Genomic DNA, 16,239 nt, shown 5'->3' with positions numbered 1-16,239 from the left:
ACAGTGCAGGTGAGTTTTGAACTCACGACCCTCCATGCAGCAGTCTGGTATCATAACCACTACACCACAGTGCTTCTCAGCTTATTCTGCGACATTGCTCCCTCTTTAAGAGAACAGCATCTCAGTGTTATGTCCTCCTAGTCTTGGAACGAGTCATCGGTCCTGCGTATTCCAACTCCTGTTGACTGAGTCTGTCCCTGGCAGTGATCTTAGAACCTCTTTTGCCACTACACTCTTTGTCACCTCTTTGCTTGTTGCCTGTCGCTGGAGCTCCAAATTTACCCTGGGTTGCAGGATCCTTATAGGGCTTCATTCGAAGGGCATGGACTGTATCTCTGGTCTTTTGTCATCTTGTGTCGGAGTCGAAATCTTCAACTTCATAAGTAACATCAGACAACTGTCTTACAACCTTATAAGGTCCAAAGTAGCACTTGAGGAGCTTCTCAGAGAGACCAACCTTCTGAATAGGAGTGAAGATCCAGACGAGGTCACCAAGCTGCGGTGGCTCGCATCGTACCTTCGGTGATCGTTTTCTTGAGCCTGCAGCGTGCAGAGTTGAGCTAACTGCCGAGCTTCCTCAGCTCTGGTTAACATCTGGCCGATTTAGTCGTCGTCCACAGTGGAGACATACTGGTTGGTTATCCTGGCTCCTCCAGATGTCAGTCTTCCTTGGTGCCCAAACAGGTTCCTCATGCGGCATTGTAGGAATGAAACTCTGCCTGAGTCTCGACTTTTTCACTGTTTTAAAGGGAAATGAAGGATGAGAGACTGGGTTCAATGTCTGTTCCACTTCCTCCCTTATGACCTCTTGAAGCATCTCGGTTTTTTGCTCACTGTGCAATCCAAGTGCCTTCTGAACCTCCTCTCTCACTATCTGACAAAGAACACTTGTAAAATCAGTTGCTTCCTCCATCATGGACATCAATATGACATTTGGAAGCTGTTCTAACTTCTCGTGTGTAATTCTTTTTCGATACATTGCCTCGATATACTGGCACCATTTTATGAAGTCGTCTGCTGTCAAAACCTCCTTCAGGAGTAGCGCTTGATACATGTCCTCAGCAAGACCCTTCATGAGATGTGCAACCTTATCCTCCTCCTTCATTCTAGGATCCACTATTTTACACAGCTCCAAGACGTCTTGAATGTATGATGCTGTCGTTTCTCCTGGACGCTGTGCCCTGCACTTTAATTCACCTTCAGCCTTGCCAAAATACTTGCGCAGTTCCGCCTAAAATACTTCCCAGCTTGTGAACTTCTCCTCATTGTTCTCATACCATTGCTTGGCAGTGCCCTCCAAGTAGAAAAGTATACCTTTAGCCACTTGTTTGGCTCTTGGCCATCATCACCAGAGAACCCAGAAGGATGTCTCATGTGGTGGCACACAGTTGCTGTCACCGTAATGTCCTCTTCTTCTTCTGTCTCCGATAGATTGCGATCTGTTGAATATGGCTCAAACTTGTGTTTCTCACCACGTAAATGGCGGCTCTGTCGTGGCCTGATGGGAACCACTGTGTCGCCCATAATGTGCGCTATCACAAGTTCCAATACCCATTGCTTCCACCAGAATAATATCATCTAGAAGAAGGTGTAATTAGATGAGTGACAAACACTGACTTCACTTAACGTGGGTTTATTCAGCACTTGTACAAAAAAGAGCGTGGAGCGAACTGCCTCTGGTCAGAACACTTACAGAATATATACAGCTACAGAGCATTCCAGTACAATGATTCTTGACATTTGTGGATACTTCTTGAATGTACTCGAATCGAATATAGAAATTAAAATTGTACAGTGCAGGTGAGTTTTGAACTCACGGCCCTCCATGCAATAGTTTGTATATAACTACTACATCACGGTGCTACTCAGCTTCTTCTGCGACAATAGCTCTTCAGGTATGAATTTTGGGGCCCATGTTTACTGAACTTTTCTTAGTTCGGATAATCATTCCTATAATGTCCCAGAATATTGACCAGGGGGGACACCCTATAGATATAGTAAATTAGTAAAGAAATTAAATTCATTGCATACAAATTATAAGAAAGGACTGAAAAGAACTTTGAGTGCATTGAAAAGCAGGGCTGGTCCTGATGAGCTACTGTAGCTAACACTTTGATACTTTGATGCCTTGAACTGCTTGAAAGGACCAGAAAATTTTGGCACTATTTAAGTAAAACTGTGTACTACTTCTTTTTAAAATTTGACATAAATAATTAAATATTACACAGATATAATCACAATTATAGACGTAACCATTAGTAAAAGTACATCTTATGAGCAAGCATCCATCCTCAGAAAGTTCCAATAATCTTGAGGCTCGTGTATCCTCAGGTAACTCAGTAAATTTTCTTACATCAGTCTTCTTCTCTTTGTATACCACTCCTTCAGCCATTTGCAGTTGCTGTTTTCCTTGCATGAGGGTGAAGCCAGCCCAAGAGCCAAATAACAGCTGGTGTCCGTATCCGCCATATTTGTGCATCTGACATTTGACACTGCCAACTATCAATATATGTGATATATTATTGCCCAATATTATTGATAGTCTAGAGCATGCTGTAGGGACAGTAAAGACACCACAGAAACAGTTCTGAGGCTGCACTAGGTAACAAAAATGAGGTTTAAGAAAAATCAAGACCCATTCATAGGATTTGTCAACAACAATGTAAAATGGTGCAGGATATTCAAAATTCTCAAAAAAGTATATGAAAATTGCGTAGGGAAAGATGCTATGTATAAGAACCAAGAAGCAGCACTGTGAATGGAACACCTACAACAAAATGTCCTTATTAAGAAAGGTGTAAGACAGGCGCAGCCTTACTCCTCTGTTGTTCAATCTAAACATTGAAGAAGCATGACAGAAATAAAAGATAGTCTCTAGAGTGGGATTAAAATTCCTGGTGATAGAACATCAATGATAAGATTCGTTGATGACATTGCCATCTTCAGTGAAAGTGAGGAAGAGTTGCAGGACAGACTAAATGGAATGAGCAGACTTCTGAGCAAAGAATATGGATTGATAATAAAGCAAGAAAGTAATGAGAAGTAACAGTAATGAAATTAATGATAAAGTTAACATCAAAACTGGGAGCTAAGAAGCGATGAAATGAATGAATTCTACCTTGAAAGCGAAATAATGTGTGACATATGACTCAAGGAGGGTAGAGAAAGGAGACTAGAACAAGCAAAGGACACATTCCTGGCCAAAAGAAGTCTACAAGTGTCAAACATCGGCCTTAATTTGAGGAAAATTATTGTTTAGAATTTGAACCATGGATTGTGGGAGAACTGGAGAAGACAAGACTCAAAGCTTTTGAAATATGAAAATTGGGTGGACTGACAAGAGTAAACTGGCATAGGTAATACGCTTGACAGATTTCCAACACCTGTGAAGTATTTTTCAGTTTTCTTAAACACCATCTTTTTGAATCTTTGTGCATAGTTCACACACCTCGCTCTTTCACTACTGTGTTTCCTCACTGACATTGTATTTAACAAAAAGCTCAAACAAAACACAAAACAGAGTGCAGAATGATTTATATGCAAGTTCTCACTGGTTTGTTATAAAAATAAGAGTGCTGTAAACAGTGTTGCCATCATGTATATTTTACAATAAAAATTCAGTGACGCAAAATATACAGAACGTTGAAAAATTTTTAACACTTTACACAGAAGAATATTGCCCACTGTGTTTGCACTGACCACTAACATATTAACCAAACAGTTTTTCATGAAGTTCTCAAAAGTTTTTACATGGAGGCTTTTTGAGTAAATAATTCATAAAAACTCGTAAAATGCAATTTTTTTACATTTTTATTAATAAATATTTACATAAGATAGATAGCTGGAGCAGAGGATACAGTTTATAATTACATCACTAGTATTTGTTAATATGACAGGAAAGACAGGGTTCTGAGACTTTACAAATAAAAATAATAATAAAAAAATATCTTAAGTGGAAAAATTAACTTACATTTTGTATTTTCATCGTATATTTGTAACCTAAAGGAAACCTATAAGTTTGCGAGTCTGAACTAAATTTCAACATACTAACAGGGAGCTTTAATGGAAAACATTTGTCAGGTCTCAAGTACTTTTAGTTTATTAGTCATATTTTTTTTGTTCTCTACTGTTTTAAGAGTTATTTACAAAATATACATATTTCAGAGGGCCATACCAGTTACAGAAATTAAGATAAGACAAATATACTTTATTTCTTTACACTTATGGTATAGAGGCCTAATATATATTTTTTCCAGGAAAATTCATGGCCATGAATTGACATGACCTGTATGATTTGAGATGAAATCACCCACTGTATATTTTCTGAGTAGCGACACAACACACGCATAAAAGAAGGTTATAATTAGGCAAGCTTTTGGAGCCAGTGGCCCCTTCTTCAGACAGAAGGGTTGAAGAGGAAGGAAGAGGGGTGAAGGAGAAGGAGAAGGACTGGAGAGGTCTAGGAGAATGGATGGATTTCAGAAAACTCACCCAGAACTGTGGGTCAAGGGAGGCTCACCAGATGGGTTGAGAAGGAAAGATTGATTGTTGGGGTCTGCACCAGATGAGGTTTGAAAACCTGAGAGCTTAAAGGAGGAAGACAGGATAATATGGAAGACAGAGATTACTGCTAAAACACTGTGCATGACTTAATAATAGTGCAAAAACTGAGTGTATTGTATGTAACAGAGGTGGGAGGGGGACAGTGAAAGATGGAAGAGATTAACCTAAATTAAGGCCAGGTTGGTGGTGAGAACCAAGGACATGTTGTAGCACTTGTTCCCACCTGTGGAGTTCTGAGAAACTGATGTCTGGGGGAAGAATCCAGATGGAACAAGTGGTGAAGCATCAAGGCACGATTGTCATGTTGTAGAGCATGCATATATTAATCAGCTACTTTGACAAGGCCATGTCTTCCTAGAATCACGCCCTGAAATGAGATCCATTCCGTCTGAGATTTTGCCCACCACAACTCGAATAGCTTTTTGTCACCCTCCCAGTCTCTGCAGTATTCTTGTAAGACCCTATGCTCCTTCTGCACCTATCTTGCTATTTTATGGCTCCTATTCCTGTGACCATCCCAGCTACAAGACTTGCCCTATGCACCCTCCTACCACCACCTATACCAGCCCTGTAATTGGCAGAACGTACACTATCAAAGGAAGAGCCACCTGTGAGACGACACGTCATACACCAGCTGTTATATAAACACTGTTTGGTTTTTACATTGGCCTGTCTACCACTTAATTATCAGTTAGGATGAATGGGCATAGGAAGAGGGAGTATAGGGGCTACACACAATATCCTGTTGCAGAGCATGCTCTACAACATAATAATCATTACCTCAATGCCTGTTTCTCCACACACACCATCTGGATTTTGCCCCCAGACTAGTTTCTCAGAACTCTGCAGGTGGGAACTAACACTACAACATGTCCTTGGTTCTCGCCACCCAACTTGCTTTAATTTCGTTAGTTTCTTCCATTTCAGCATTTCTTCACGGTAACTACTCCTTTCTTCACTCCATTTTAGTTTTCTACGTCTTTCATTTTTATACATGTCTGTTTTTTGCTGTCTCCCTCCCACCTCTGTTACGTACAATGCACTCAGCTTTTCACTCTTATTAAGTCGTACATGATGTTTTAGCAGTATTCTCTGTCTTGTATATTATCCTGTCTTCAACCTTTAAGCTCTTCCAAATCTCATCCGGTGCAGCTCCGAACAATAGACCTCTCCAATCCTTTTCCTTCAACCCTTCTGCCTGAAGAAGGAGCCACTGGCTCCAAAAGCTTGCCTAATTATAACCTTCTTTTATTTGTGTGTTCTTCCGCCACTTGGTGAGTAGAGTTTTTGCCTGTCCAGTTACATTATATTGTCAAAAATGGATCGAATACATTGTTATATTAGCTCACTGTTTATTTTGTAATACTGCTGCTTTCGTGGATGTGTGACAACACAGCTTATCACAGTGTTAGCTGAAGCAGTAATGAAGGAATAGATACAGGCTTGCAATTTTAAAACAACATTGGAAAGATACAAGACAAGGCTATTTGTGACTGGTGCATTTTGTACACAGGTGCACCCGCTCGAAGGTTAACACGCTCTTTGCAATTAAATTTAAATCTGGTATCATATTACAATTTGTTATCTGTTTGATTTCCCCTAATAAATATATGGAATGTTTTCTTTAAATATTCATGCACGATTGTTCATTTGGTATCTAAGAGTTAGTGTGGAAGATGTCTCTTAGTAAGTAAGTGTGCGATGGTGTTCGTGCTTGATCATTACACACTCTATACCATTAATTGTGCTTTAAGCTTTTAAGAACATGGGATGTGTGTTCTTCATTTAAATTAAAATACATTGTTAAGTAACAGCAGTGGTTTAACATTAGCAGTATACTTAATTTCGTCTTTAACCATCCATATGAAAGATTTGTACATTTGTTTGCTCCTGAAATATTTCAATACCCCTTTGACAAAGTGACCAATTGACACTCAACACATCTTCTCCAACCTTAATAGTTGAGTTCAACCCTTTGTGTCGGCAGATATTGTACAACCATTCTTTCTTTCGGATGGAAGTATCCTCTGCTCATTCCTTACCAAAAATGGTTGAGATTATCCCTCTGTGGATCCCCCTAACTGAAGGACTAGGCCCCTCTATGTGGTATACCTATCTGCAGGTTCACTTCAGATGTAGGACAGCCTCTGTAGGTCTGCCTACCCATTTCAACTCAGCTCACGTAAAGTGGGATACACTTCACCATGTAAAATCTGTCTGCACAGAACGTAAGTTTCATTTCTCACATTCTAACAGGAAAGGGTTCCTTCACTTCTTGTGTGTCAGTTTTAAAGCATAACAAACCATACTCCCTATACAAAATTGCTTTTACCCACACGTTCATTGCTGTACCTGCCCCCCCTCCCCCCAACGTTTGATCCAACACACAACAAAAATACCACGTGGCATTTTAAAAAGCAAAGACTGAAACTGCCATTTTCATCCTTTGAAGACTCAACAGATTTTATATGATGACAAAACGTGCCAGGGTTGTTGAGCTAACTCTATTTTCTTCTCACCATTGTCACTTACTTTATAAAACACATGTATCGTAATATATATCCAGGTCATTATCACTTATGTCTTCTCACAGTGATCAAACATTACTGTTATTTAAATATAACCTAGTTTTCTTGTGTGCTACTCCCGTTTTGTGTGTAGTTAATTCTCTGTATTAGAAACTGATAAAGTGATTTTGTTATTGCATCTTCGCTATCAATTAAATGATTTCTCGCTAGATGGCACTGCTATCTTCCGCTCATTACGCTCATGTTAGCACATCATATTTCAGAGTGTTGCACTGCATGCACGGGCTTTCCTCCATTATCTTCCCCCACAACATATGACGTGCCGGAGATGCAACATACTGACATTGTACACAACACATGTGTGGTGCAAAAATTATGTCCATTTGTCCAAGTCATATCGTTACACACATGTTGCTCTTCTCAGCCATCCTGTGACAACACATTGTGATAGAAACAAATGTAAAAGAGAAGCGTGTGAATGTGGACAGTGTGAAAGATAGAATTGGTACTCCTGGCAAAAGATAGAAATGGTACTCCTGGCAAAGAAGGAAAAAAGGAAAGAAAAGAATAGGCTTGTTAATGTGAAAAAAGAAAGAAGATAGTCCTGAAAGACATAATCCCTTACCAGCCGCCACCCCAAGGAATTTCCAGTTCTTGCAAAGTTCTTCATTGTGATGTGGGAGGGAGAAGGTGTTTGGCATTCCCTACTGGATGGACTTGTCACAACTTCACCATCACAGATCCCAAAAATTGACCTTAGCAAATGTCTGCTGTAAGTGTGGAGAGTAAGAACACCACCACATGAAAAAGAAAGAAATTAATAAATCATCAATCATCATTGTCACAAATCTATTGTATAGTATCTCTGTCAGCTACTCATAAAGAGTCTTCCATATAAAACCAATAGATAACCCAACCGTTTTGTATTGTTCCTCTTAAAAAATATAAAATTGCAATTATACATAAAGGTACACGTAGATAACTTATGTATGCATATTTTTCTGTAAGGAACATAGTACATATTAATAATACTTAAAAAAATGATAATTCCAGGTATTCACAGAGCAACTTTTAGTGGTACATTCTTGCTTTCACATAAAAGGATGCAATTTACTTATTAAATAAGGTAGAACAGAATATAGAATAGTCTAATGGGAAAAAATGGCTTTGGAGAAACGAAATAAGAATTACCAAAGCTGTTAACTCAGACATCCAACAGGCATTGTTCCACCAAATTTGTAAAATGGGTAAATTGTCCTTGCAGTATATATGTCTTAACCATATCAACATTGTGTAGACCATTTTTGTGACCTGTATGTGGGTCAACCAGGAACAGTGCCTTAGGATGTTGTATTCCCACCATCTTAAAAGGTCCACAATACTGTTGGAAGAACTTATCCGTCTCTTTCTTTATGTTGGAGCTATGATGGACATCTTTCACTAAAACTATATCAACTATGCTAAGAAAGGGTACATCTGCTGTATTGTTAAACCTGAGTAGACTACTCTGGGCTGATTCGTGTAACTTACCTATTATCGTATTGTCTGTTACTGCTGTCTCTTGTTCTTTTGTAGAATGTCATCTAAACAATTTTAGTAATGGTTCTCCCATAAATCTCATGCATTGTATCTACTGGTGATAACCCAGTGGACATATGTGGTAACTCACTCAGTATATCCTGTAATCTACATCTACATCAGTACTCCACAACCCATTTTACGGCATGTGGTGGAAGGTGGGTATCACTGCTGGTCACTTCCTTTCCTGTTCCACCCACAAATAGAACCAGGGAAAAATGACTGTCTACATGTGTCTGCATGAGTCCTAATTTCTCGTATCTTATCTTCATGGTGCTAACACGCATTTTATGTTGGAACCAACTTAATTGTTCTGCAGTCAGCCTCAAATGGCAATCCTCTAAATTTTCTCAATAGTGTTCCTTGAAAAGAACATCGCTTTCCCTCCAGGGATTCCCATTTGAGTTCCCAAAGCATCTCCGTAACACTTCCATGTTGTTCAAACGTATCAATAAGAAATCTAGCAGCCCGCCTCCGAATTGCTTCGATGTCTTCCTTTATCAGACCTGGTATGGATCCAAAACACTTGAACAATACTCTAGAACAGCTCCAACTAACATCCTATATTCAGTCTCCTTTGCATACGAACCACACTTTTCTATAATTCTCTCAATAAGCAGAAATCAACCATTCACCTTTCGTAGCACAATCCTCACATGCCTGTTCCATTTCACATCGCTTTGCAGGAATACGTCCAGATATTTCAATGACATGACTGTTTCAAGCAGGACACTACTAATGCTGTATACAAACATATGGGTTTTGGTCCCCACTCATCCACATTAACTCACATTTTTCTACATTTAGGGCTAGTTACCATTCATCACACCAACTAGAAATTTTGCCTAAGTCATCTTGTATCCTTCTACAATCGCTCAACTTTGACACCTCACTGTACACGACACCACCACCATCATCAAACAGCAGCAGATTACTGTCCATCCTTCCCACTGAATAATTTATGTATATAGAAAATAATAGCAGTCATCTATAACACCGGGGATGATACCCTTGTCTCTGATGAATACTGTTGACAGAAGAACACAGATGAAAATTGAAATGGAAGGTGGGGTTATAAGTACAAGTAAAACGAGAAATATATATAATGAACACAATAATGTGGACAAAAAATGGTGATAAAACAAAAGAAATTAGATCAAATTAATACACAATATTAATTAAAAACACAGGAAGAAATATTTCAAGTGGAGAAAGAATTATAGGAGGAAAAATGAGAGCAAATAAAGAACTTGCTTTATGAATAAAATTGTGTGACAAAGGAATGTAAATAAGAACTTACATTTAAATACATTAAGTAGATAAAAATGATGACCAAAGTTATTTTGATAAAGATTTTAAAATTAAAAAATAAAAAAAATTACTGCACAAGGCGAGATTCGAACCCACACCCTCCTTCATATTAAGCTGTTACCCTATCCATTATACCACACAACCAGATTACACAACCCAGCTGTTTTAACACTATTGAGTGTCACACGAGATTCTGATTTATTTATTTAATTTTTTTCAGTTACTTGCAAATGAGAGCTACCAGTCTGAATGGCTGCAGTGTATGATACCTGGGATCTTAACCTACATCATCATGTAGATAGTTTGAAAAAGTCGATCCCACCACTGAGGGCCTCTCATCAGAAATACTAAATTTGGTAGAAATTGGATCCTTTAGATATATGGCCTACAGTTACTGTGAGAAAAGCAGTAAAGTTTTTTTTCCACTGTCAAAGATTTTCCTGAATAATATCTGAAGTGTTTTGCTGGAATCTTTGATGATCTCCAAATTATTGTGTAATCAGACTTCATTCTCCTGTTATGTTTAAAATCATGTTTGAGCCAACTGTTGTGTACAACAATTTGTCCTCCTTCAGGTTGGTGGCTATGATGGCGCTTCAAGACAATGTTTAAGCTCTGTTGAATGCTATAATCCTGAAATAGATTCTTGGTCACCAGTCGCAGAGATGTCTGCACGGAGAAGTGGAGCAGGTGAGAATACAGCACTATCCCTTTTTGTAATTTTTGAACTTATCAAGTAGCTATTGTAGTAGCCTGAAATTCAAGGCAGGAACTATTTAATTTAAATGTATCATGACCCCCTAATCATTCACAAAAATAAATGACTGTGCAAAGTGAAGACATGACAAGAAATGTCTAGAGCAATGACAATAGTAAAAATCTGATCTACATCTACATCCATACTCCGCAAGCCACCCGACGGTGTGTGGCAGAGAAAAATAGTATATGGAACTATTGAAACCATGTTGTTACAATTATAGGAAATGTTCTCAACAGAATGGGCAGAAAAGTTATGATAAGGGTCAAAAACTAGTCACAACTAGTACACGGAAGAGAAGAGCATGTAGGATTCAAACACAAAACAGAGTTAAAGAAGGGTGCACAACAATAAACTTATTTTCTGTGATTTGTTCATTCCTGATTTTTTTAAAGCTGCTGTTGAAACAACGATTCAGTGTATTAAAATATATATTTATGCTGTTATTGTAGGTGTTGGAGTTCTGGATGGAATTTTGTATGCTGTTGGAGGACATGATGGCCCATTGGTACGTAAAAGTGTTGAGGCCTACAACCCAGAAACACAGAGATGGACACCAGTTGCTGATATGGCGTTATGCAGAAGAAATGCAGGTATGATATGATATAGCTAATGAAAAGAAGATATCCAGGAAAGAAATGTTTAAAATTAATCAAATAACTACTCTCGCAATACATATTAAGTAAAACCTGACTGTATTATAACAAGGAAATTGCAGCTAGTTACATAGACCAAAATGAAAATTCCCTCAAGGAACTTACAAATTTATGAGGCGTAATTAATGTCCATACCTTACTTTCAGGAGAAGAAATATTTTGTAATGCCAAGAGATATATATATCTCGACTGACATCTCTGCCCAATCTCTTTGCCTTTACAAATGTCTGCTTGTGTCTGTGTATGTGCGGATGGATATGTGTGTGTGTGCGAGTGTATACCTGTCCTTTTTCCCCCCTAAGGTAAGTCTTTCTGCTCCCGAGATTGGAATGACTCCTTACCCTCTCCCTTAAAACCCACATCCTTTCGTCTTTCCCTCTCCTTCCCTCTTTCCTGATGAAGCAACCGTTTGTTGCGAAAGCTTGAATTTTGTGTGTATGTTTGTGTTTGTTTATGTGCCTATCGACCTGCCAGCACTTTATGTGCCTATCGACCTGCCAGCACTTTCGTTTGGTAAGTCACATCGTCTTTGTTTTTTATATATATATATTAAAAAAACAAAGACGATGTGACTTACCAAACGAAAGTGCTGGCAGGTCGATAGGCACATAAAGTGCTGGCAGGTATATATATATATATATATATATATATATATATATATATATATATAAAAAAAACAAAGATGAGGTGACTTACCGAACGAAAGCGCTGGCAGGTCGATAGACACACAAACATACACACAAAATTCAAGCTTTCGCAACAAACTGTTGCCTCATCAGGAAAGAGGGAAGGAGAGGGGAAGACGAAAGGATGTGGGTTTTAAGGGAGAGGGTAAGGAGTCATTCCAATCCCGGGAGCGGAAAGACTTACCTTTGGGGGAAAAAAGGACAGGTATACACTCGCACATATCCATCCACACATACAGACACAAGCAGACATATTTAAAGACAAAGAGTTTGGGCAGAGATGTCAGTCGAGGCAGAAGTGTAGAGGCGAAGAAGTTGTTGAAAGACAGGTGAGGTATGAGTGGCGGCAACTTGAAATTAGCGGAGATTGAGGCCTGGCGGATGACGAGAAGAGAGGATATACTGAAGGGCAAGTTCCCATCTCCGGAGTTCGGATAGGTTGGTGTTGGTGGGAAGTATCCAGATAACCCGGACGGTGTAACACTGTGCCAAGATGTGCTGGCTGTGCACCAAGGCATGTTTAGCCACAGGGTGATCCTCATTACCAACAAACACTGTCTGCCTGTGTCCATTCATGCGAATGGACAGTTTGTTGCTGGTCATTCCCACATAGAATGCATCACAGTGTAGGCAGGTCAGTTGGTAAATCACGTGGGTGCTTTCACACGTGGCTCTGCCTTTGATCGTGTACACCTTCCGGGTTACAGGACTGGAGTAGGTGGTGGTGGGAGGGTGCATGGGACAGGTTTTGCATCGGGGGCGGTTACAAGGATAGGAGCCAGAGGGTAGGGAAGGTGGTTTGGGGATTTCATAGGGATGAACTAACAGGTTACGAAGGTTAGGTGGATGGCGGAAAGACACTCTTGGCGGAGTGGGGAGGATTTCATGAAGGATGGATCTCATTTCAGGGCAGGATTTGAGGAAGTCGTATCCCTGCTGGAGAGTCACATTCAGAGTCTGGTCGAGTCCCGGAAAGTATCCTATCACAAGTGGGGCACTTTTGTGGTTCTTCTGTGGGGGATTCTGGGTTCGAGGGGACGAGGAAGTGGCTCTGGTTATTTGCTTCTGTACCAGGTCGGGAGGGTAGTTGCGGGATGCAAAAGCTGTTTTCAGGTTGTTGGTGTAATGATTCAGGGATTCCAGACTGGAGCAGATTCGTTTGCCATGAAGACCTAGGCTGTAGGGAAGGGACCGTTTGATGTGGAATGGGTGGCAGCTGTCATAATGGAGGTACTGTTTGTTGCTTGTTGGTGGGTTTGATGTGGACGGATGTGTGAAGTTGGCCATTGGACAGGTGGAGGTCAACGTCAAGGAAAGTGGCATGGGATTTGGAGTAGGACCAGGTGAATCTGATGGAACCAAAGGAGTTGAGGTTGGAGAGGAAATTCTGGAGTTCTTCTTCACTGTGAGTCCAGATCATGAAGATGTCATCAATAAATCTGTACCAAACTTTGGGTTGGCAGACTTGGGTAACCAAGAAGGCTTCCTCTAAGCGACCCATGAATAGGTTGGGGTACGAGGGGGCCATCCTGGTACCCATGGCTGTTCCCTTTAATTGTTGGTATGTCTGGTCTTCAAAAGTGAAGAAGTTGTGGGTCAGGATGAAGCTGGCTAAGGTAATGAGGAAAGAGGTTTTAGGTAGGGTGGCAGGTGATCGGCGTGAAAGGAAATGCTCCATCGCAGCGAGGCCCTGAACGTGCGGAATATTTGTGTATAAGGACGTGGCATCAATGGTTACAAGGATGGTTTCCGGGGGTAACAGATTGGGTAAGGATTCCAGGCGTTCAAGGAAGTGGTTGGTGTCTTTGATGAAGGATGGGAGACTGCATGTAATGGGTTGAAGGTGTTGATCTACGTAGGCAGAGATACGTTCTGTGGGGGCTTGGTAACCAGCTACAATGGGGCGGCCGGGATGATTGGGTGTGTGGATTTTCGGAAGAAGGTAGAAGGTAGGGGTGCGGGGCGTCAGTGGGGTCAGGAGGTTGATGGAGTCAGGTGAAAGGTTTTGCAGGGGGCCTAAGGTTCTGAGGATTCCTTGAAGCTCCGCCTGGACATCGGGAATGGGGTTACCTCGGCAAACTTTGTATGTGGTGTTGTCTGAAAGCTGACGCAGTCCCTCAGCCACATACTCCCGACGATCAAGTACCACGGTCGTGGGACCCTTGTCCGCCGGAAGAATGACGATGGATCGGTCAGCCTTCAGATCACGGATAGCCTGGGCTTCAGCAGTGGTGATGTTGGGTGTAGGATTAAGGTTTTTTAAGAAGGATTGAGATGCAAGGCTGGAAGTCAGAAATTCCTGGAAGGTTTGGAGAGGGTGATTTTGAGGAAGAGGGGGTGGGTCCCGCTGTGACGGAGGACGGAACTGTTCCAGGCAGGGTTCAATTTGGATGGTGTCTTGAGGAGTCGGATCATTAGGAGTAGGATTAGGATCATTTTTCTTCGTGGCAAAGTGATACTTCCAGCAGAGAGTACGAGTGTAGGACAGTAAATCTTTGACGAGGGCTGTTTGGTTGAATCTGGGAGTGGGGCTGAAGGTGAGGCCTTTGGATAGGACAGAGGTTTCGGATTGGGAGAGAGGTTTGGAGGAAAGGTTAACTACTGAATTAGGGTGTTGTGGTTCCAGATTGTGTTGCTCGGAATTTTGAGGTTTTGGAGGGAGTGGAGCAGGAAGTGGGAGATTGAGTAGATGGGAGAGACTGGGTTTGTGTGCAATGAGAGGAGGTTGAGGTTTGCTGGAAAGGTTGTGAAGGGTGAGTGAGTTGCCTTTCCGGAGGTGGGAAACCAGGAGATTGGATAGTTTTTTGAGGTGGAGGGTGGCATGCTGTTCTAATTTACGGTTGGCCTGTCGGAGGATGCTCTGAACAGCCGGTGTGGATGTGGGAGAGGAAAGATTAAGGAAACGGTCCCTTCCCTACAGCCTAGGTCTTCGTGGCAAACGAATCTGCTCCAGTCCGGAATCCCTGAATCATTACACCAACAACCTGAAAACAGCTTTCGCATCCCGCAACTACCCTCCCGACCTGGTACAGAAGCAAATAACCAGAGCCACTTCCTCGTCCCCTCGAACCCAGAATCCCCCACAGAAGAACCACAAAAGTGCCCCAATTGTGACAGGATACTTTCCGGGACTGGACCAGACTCTGAATGTGACTCTCCAGCAGGGATACGACTTCCTCAAATCTTGCCCTGAAATGAGATCCATCCTTCATGAAATCCTCCCCACTCCGCCAAGAGTGTCTTTCCGCCATCCACCTAACCTTCGTAACCTGTTAGTTCATCCCTATGAAATCCCCAAACCACCTTCCCTACCCTCTGGCTCCTATCCTTGTAACCGCCCCCGATGCAAAACCTGTCCCATGCACCCTCCCACCACCACCTACTCCAGTCCTGTAACCCGGAAGGTGTACACGATCAAAGGCAGAGCCACGTGTGAAAGCACCCACGTGATTTACCAACTGACCTGCCTACACTGTGATGCATTCTATGTGGGAATGACCAGCAACAAACTGTCCATTCGCATGAATGGACACAGGCAGACAGTGTTTGTTGGTAATGAGGATCACCCTGTGGCTAAACATGCCTTGGTGCACAGCCAGCACATCTTGGCACAGTGTTACACCGTCCGGGTTATCTGGATACTTCCCACCAACACCAACCTATCCGAACTCCGGAGATGGGAACTTGCCCTTCAGTATATCCTCTCTTCTCGTCATCCGCCAGGCCTCAATCTCCGCTAATTTCAAGTTGCCGCCACTCATACCTCACCTGTCTTTCAACAACTTCTTTGCCTCTACACTTCTGCCTCGACTGACATCTCTGCCCAAACTCTTTGTCTTTAAATATGTCTGCTTGTGTCTGTATGTGTGGATGGATATGTGCGAGTGTATACCTGTCCTTTTTTCCCCCAAAGGTAAGTCTTTCCGCTCCCGGGATTGGAATGACTCCTTACCCTCTCCCTTAAAACCCACTTCCTTTCGTCTTCCCCTCTCCTTCCCTCTTTCCTGATGAGGCAACAGTTTGTTGCGAAAGCTTGAATTTTGTGTGTATGTTTGTGTTTGTTTGTGTGTCTATCGACCTGCCAGCGCTTTTGTTCGGTAAGTCACCTCATCTTTGTTTTTTATATATATATATATATATATATATATATATATATATAT

At 41.4% G+C, this 16,239-nt stretch overlaps 1 protein-coding gene across 5 annotated transcripts in view; it reads left to right on the top strand.

Moving 5' to 3' along the window:
* LOC124595920 (ring canal kelch homolog) overlaps positions 1 to 16,239 on the top strand; it is a 133,758-nt gene that overhangs the window by 102,423 nt on the left and 15,096 nt on the right. For all 5 annotated transcript variants that reach the window (XM_047134831.1, XM_047134833.1, XM_047134832.1 and 2 more), the window contains 2 exons: positions 10,556 to 10,670; positions 11,190 to 11,330. In XM_047134831.1, coding sequence (XP_046990787.1) covers positions 10,556 to 10,670; positions 11,190 to 11,330 — 256 coding nt within the window. The remainder of the gene's footprint in view (positions 1 to 10,555; positions 10,671 to 11,189; positions 11,331 to 16,239) is intronic.

Source organism: Schistocerca americana, chromosome 2 (assembly GCF_021461395.2).
Source record: "Schistocerca americana isolate TAMUIC-IGC-003095 chromosome 2, iqSchAmer2.1, whole genome shotgun sequence".
NCBI lineage: Eukaryota > Metazoa > Arthropoda > Insecta > Orthoptera > Acrididae > Schistocerca > Schistocerca americana.
The sequence above is the reverse complement of the archived record's forward strand: the minus strand, read 5'-3'. Positions and strand labels throughout refer to the sequence as shown.